This window comes from Morone saxatilis, unplaced genomic scaffold (assembly GCF_004916995.1).
Source record: "Morone saxatilis isolate NCDOM2014 unplaced genomic scaffold, NCSU_SB_2.0 Contig2, whole genome shotgun sequence".
NCBI classification, from domain to species: Eukaryota; Metazoa; Chordata; class Actinopteri; family Moronidae; genus Morone; species Morone saxatilis.
The window spans coordinates 23,766,546-23,770,829 of NW_023339762.1; the positions used below are offsets into that span (position 1 = coordinate 23,766,546).

A 4,284-nucleotide genomic window follows, 5' to 3' on the forward strand; every position below is an offset into this window, starting at 1 on the left:
AAATAAAATTGACTTGACTTGACATGCCACAGTGTTTGGATATGCATACTTTCTGTGACCGGTGTTGAGGTTCTGAGTTAAAAATGCATTTGGTTTCATCAGTATTTCCCAGCTCTGGCTGGAGCTTTTCATACTTTATGAACTGTTGAGCTGTGGATAAAATGCTGTATAATATTGTCATCATTGATGCAGTTATTCTGGCATTACAGGATACTTGGACGGCAACTAACGATTATTTTCATTATAAATTAATCTGATTATTTTTTTTATATATATTTGATTAATTGTAAGTGTAGCCCAGGATAAGCAGTGGAAAATGGATCGATGAATGATTAATTGTCTTGTGTATAAAATGTCACTGTTTCCCAGAAGCATTTACCATTTTTACGTGATTAATAATGACTGAAAAGATTTATTGATTATCAAAATTGTTGATTCATTTTCTAACTGACTCCCAGTTTTTTATGCAGGTGTAACTTCAGACTACCAGACTCAAAAGGGGATCATACTTGAATTGTGTGTTTGTTTAGGAAATGACCCATGAAGAAAGGTCACTGATTACAAATCTTGACAAGTGTGACTTTGGAGAGATCCATGCTATGCATAAAGCCAAGGTGGAGGCCAGGAAAAACATGACCAAGGAGGAGAAACTGGTACGGTTCTGGCTTTTTTCTTCTGTTGTTTTTATAACTTCCAGTGCCCCTTTTCTTGTTAGTGCCAGTGTGGATCATTTAGCCTCTGGATAATAATTATAGTGTGTATTTCTGTTGTAGGCTGTGAAAGAAGCCAACCAGAAGATAGTGGATGAGTATGGCTTCTGTCTGCTGGACCACCACAAAGAGCGTATTGGCAACTTCAAGATTGAGCCTCCAGGACTGTTCCGTGGTAGAGGCGAGCATCCCAAACAGGGCATGCTGAAGAAAAGGATCCAACCAGAGGACGTCATCATCAACTGCAGCAAGTGAGAGTGGGGCAGAGGGATCAAACTGCATACAGACACTGCATGTGTGGCCTTGTAGTGATGCATAAGTAACGGGTGGTCTGACGAAAAACATCACCCTAGCTGCTAAAATCCCAGTTGTCACTCTTCTTGGTGTGACCTAACTGGGTGCAAACACGCACCTCAGTGCAAGTGTTGAAAAGCTTTAAATCATTTCAATCTTTTTAAAAAAAGTACTTTACATCACCATGTTTCCTAGTGTGTAACAAACAGCTGCACAGGCATTGATAATAAAAACTGCTACAGATGGTGCAGTGTTTGGATTTTGAACCAAATGAATGTGTTTTCTTTAGGTAATCTTGAGAATCTTGAGCCTCTGTAGGAGTCTGTAGCTTGTACTCCAGTGCTGTGACTGCTTACACACACATTTTTTCTTTCCCCCCTCTTTCATTGACAGAGAAGCCTGTATCCCTGTGCCACCTGCTGGTCACCACTGGAAGGAGGTCCGACATGACAACACTGTGACATGGCTGGCCAGCTGGACTGAGAACATCCAAGGCTCCATTAAATACATCATGCTCAATGCCAACTCAAAACTCAAGGTACAGGACAAAAAACACTCCTAGATTAATTAACTAGTTACTTTAACCAGTTGTATTGTTGTAGTTCAGGGACAGGCAGGCACGGTATATGGTTTGATATTTGATTCAACACCTTTGGTTTTTACATTGGGTTTTCAGTTAATAAATACATCTACCTAAGCACCTAAATGCACCACCAGTCAAGTGTTGCCATAGCACCTCGGCATTTAACCGCTTGCCATTTAAAAAAGAAATGTTTTGACAAGAATGACAGAGGTCATGTTTTTTACCGCAATGGATTATGCGTCTCAGGTTTTACAAGTCTTTAAGTAGATTTCATTTCAAACACTGACATGAATGGGAACCAGTCACTGACTGAAAGGGTGAAAAATACACCTTCATCAATCAAAACCTGCCTTGGAAAATGGGGTTGTATTTACAATACAGCATCCAAAATTTAGGGTGTTTTTTAAACAAGCTATTAAGCTTTTCTTTTTTAACCTTTGCCTTTTCATGTCTTACTCCATAAGCAAGCAAAACACCATGGGCTGACAACACCACCGATAAGGAAAAACAAATCTAAATTTCACAGTCCCTGTTTCCTTTTTTTAAAATATATATTGTGTTCCTAACATATAAAATGAGGTTCCCAATGTTGTGAAAAGGGTAGTCTAGTTTTTCAGTTTATGTTTAGTGATGTTTTCTAGATTAGGAAGGCAGCACACATATGAGCCATCAGATGGCTTTGGCTGTAGAGTTAGTGGTGTGTCAAATGCTACTGTCAACAGAAGATTTAAAGGGGAACTCCACCGATTTTACACACCAAAGTCTGTTTACAGGTCTTAGGAGCACTACTGCACATGTGCGTGCAGCCTCCTTCAGAGGGAGAGCTCAGTGAAATTAATTGCATCTGGCTGGCCTCTTTGGACAGTCACTTTAGTGAGTCAGTGTCAGCTGGTGCCGAAGACTACAAGTTTGAAAATGAAAAGAGGCTACGCTACCTGCTACTGTAGCATAACTTAGCCTGAATCTTGGACCGGACTGTTGGCGGTCACCTTGAATTGTGAGTAATTTAGGCCCCAGAATGTGTGTCCATTATGAGTCATTGTTACGAGCATGCAATGCTAAATTCTTGTACTATTTTAAGGCCATTCAAGGCATTTGGTCAGCATTTGTCATTACTATGTCTTTGAGATTTCCCAAAATGAAATAACAAAAAACACTTACATGGTGTAAACATTTCCACAGCAATTTATAAAAAATCCTAGCATGCATCCTTGTTGTGTTCAATAAAGGCAAAACTGCTTGTGTAGGAAATTTGCATGCAAGTATTTTAATGCTTTTTGTTTAGCATTAAAATTCCATATTGGTTTTGTTTGCGAGACTAAATGGCAACTTCTTTTAGTTACAGTGTGTGTTGAAATAGACACCTGCGCGATGTCTCATTATTCTTTCCCCCTTCTCTCATTTCTTTCCCGCACTCTTCCATTTGCTCACTCTTCCTCTTCCTCCTCTATCTTTCTTATGTAAAGGTTAAGTTATTCCACTGTTCGCGCCTGTGTGTGTGTGTGTGTGTGTGTGTGTTTCACTGATGGCGGGTTTAATTGTCTCTTGGCTGCAATATAAAACCCGCAGCAAACAGCAGGCAAAGATAATTTAGTTATTAAAGTTGTGTAGTTGTGTGTCTTTATAGTCACATCACTATTAGCATGTTGAATAATGTCTTTGATTTGAGGCTTTTGACAAGGAAAATGACTTAATGCTGCCATTTTGTTGCTTCAGTTCTTTGTTTCAAGTTGTGACCTCTCTCTGCTGTTCCCTTATCATTATCCTTCCTTCTCACTGTCTCCCTTTCCTCACCTTTTCCCATCCTGCTCATTGTTGTTTTTCTCTTTGTCTACACCCCTCTTCATCCTTCTTTCCTACTTTTTGTCCTATTAATGCAGGGAGAGAAGGACTGGGAGAAATACGAGGTTGCTCGGAAACTGAAGTCGTGCGTGGACGATATCCGTAACCAGTACCACCAGGATCTCAAATCGAAACAGATGGGCACGCGGCAAAGAGCTGTGGCTCTCTACTTCATAGACAAGGTCTGGTTTGGAGCTGTTGGTCAAGGAAAACCTCTGAAGTAAAAATGCAGCAATTGAGATACCCAGTTTACACACCAGTGCTATGTACTGCTGTCACTTTCAGAGATTCCCCTTTGTGATTAGGTCTGATACCAAGAGCCATTTGAACATATTGGAAATCAATGTAATGCGTCTTGATTGCCTTTTCTCACATAGCTGAATGGAAGATCTTTTGCTAGGAAAAAAAAGTGTAGCCATTTTCTTCCAGTGACCCTAAGCTAATTATCTTATTCTGCATTGAGTGGAATGATAGATCGAGTGTGTGATTGCTTTTGGCTCATGCCAAAGACTATTTAAATTCTGATTCGGCTTTGTTGTGTTTATTTCTTCTTCACGTTGAGTGTGTATGTGTATATATTTAATAGTCATCTGATTGACAGTGTGAACGGGAGGGGTGGTGGTGAAAGTGCTGGGGGGGTATGTAGAGATTTTGACGGGTATTTATCTGTGTCTTGTGACCCCAAAAAAAGCTGGCACTGAGAGCTGGTAATGAGAAGGAGGAGGGAGAGACGGCAGACACAGTGGGCTGCTGCTCGCTACGCGTCGAGCACATCACCCTCCACGAGCAACTGGACGGCAGCGAGTGTGTGGTGGAGTTCGACTTCCTGGGTAAAGACTCCATCCGCTACTACAA

General features: G+C 40.7%; 1 protein-coding gene across 1 annotated transcript in view; it reads left to right on the top strand.

The window, feature by feature from the left end:
* zgc:173742 (DNA topoisomerase I, mitochondrial) overlaps positions 1–4,284 on the top strand; it is a 29,948-nt gene that overhangs the window by 9,256 nt on the left and 16,408 nt on the right. Inside the window, exons 10-14 of the mRNA XM_035664671.1 lie at positions 531–653; positions 774–961; positions 1,398–1,542; positions 3,468–3,611; positions 4,121–4,284. Of these exons, the coding sequence (XP_035520564.1) occupies positions 531–653; positions 774–961; positions 1,398–1,542; positions 3,468–3,611; positions 4,121–4,284 (764 nt within the window). The remainder of the gene's footprint in view (positions 1–530; positions 654–773; positions 962–1,397; positions 1,543–3,467; positions 3,612–4,120) is intronic.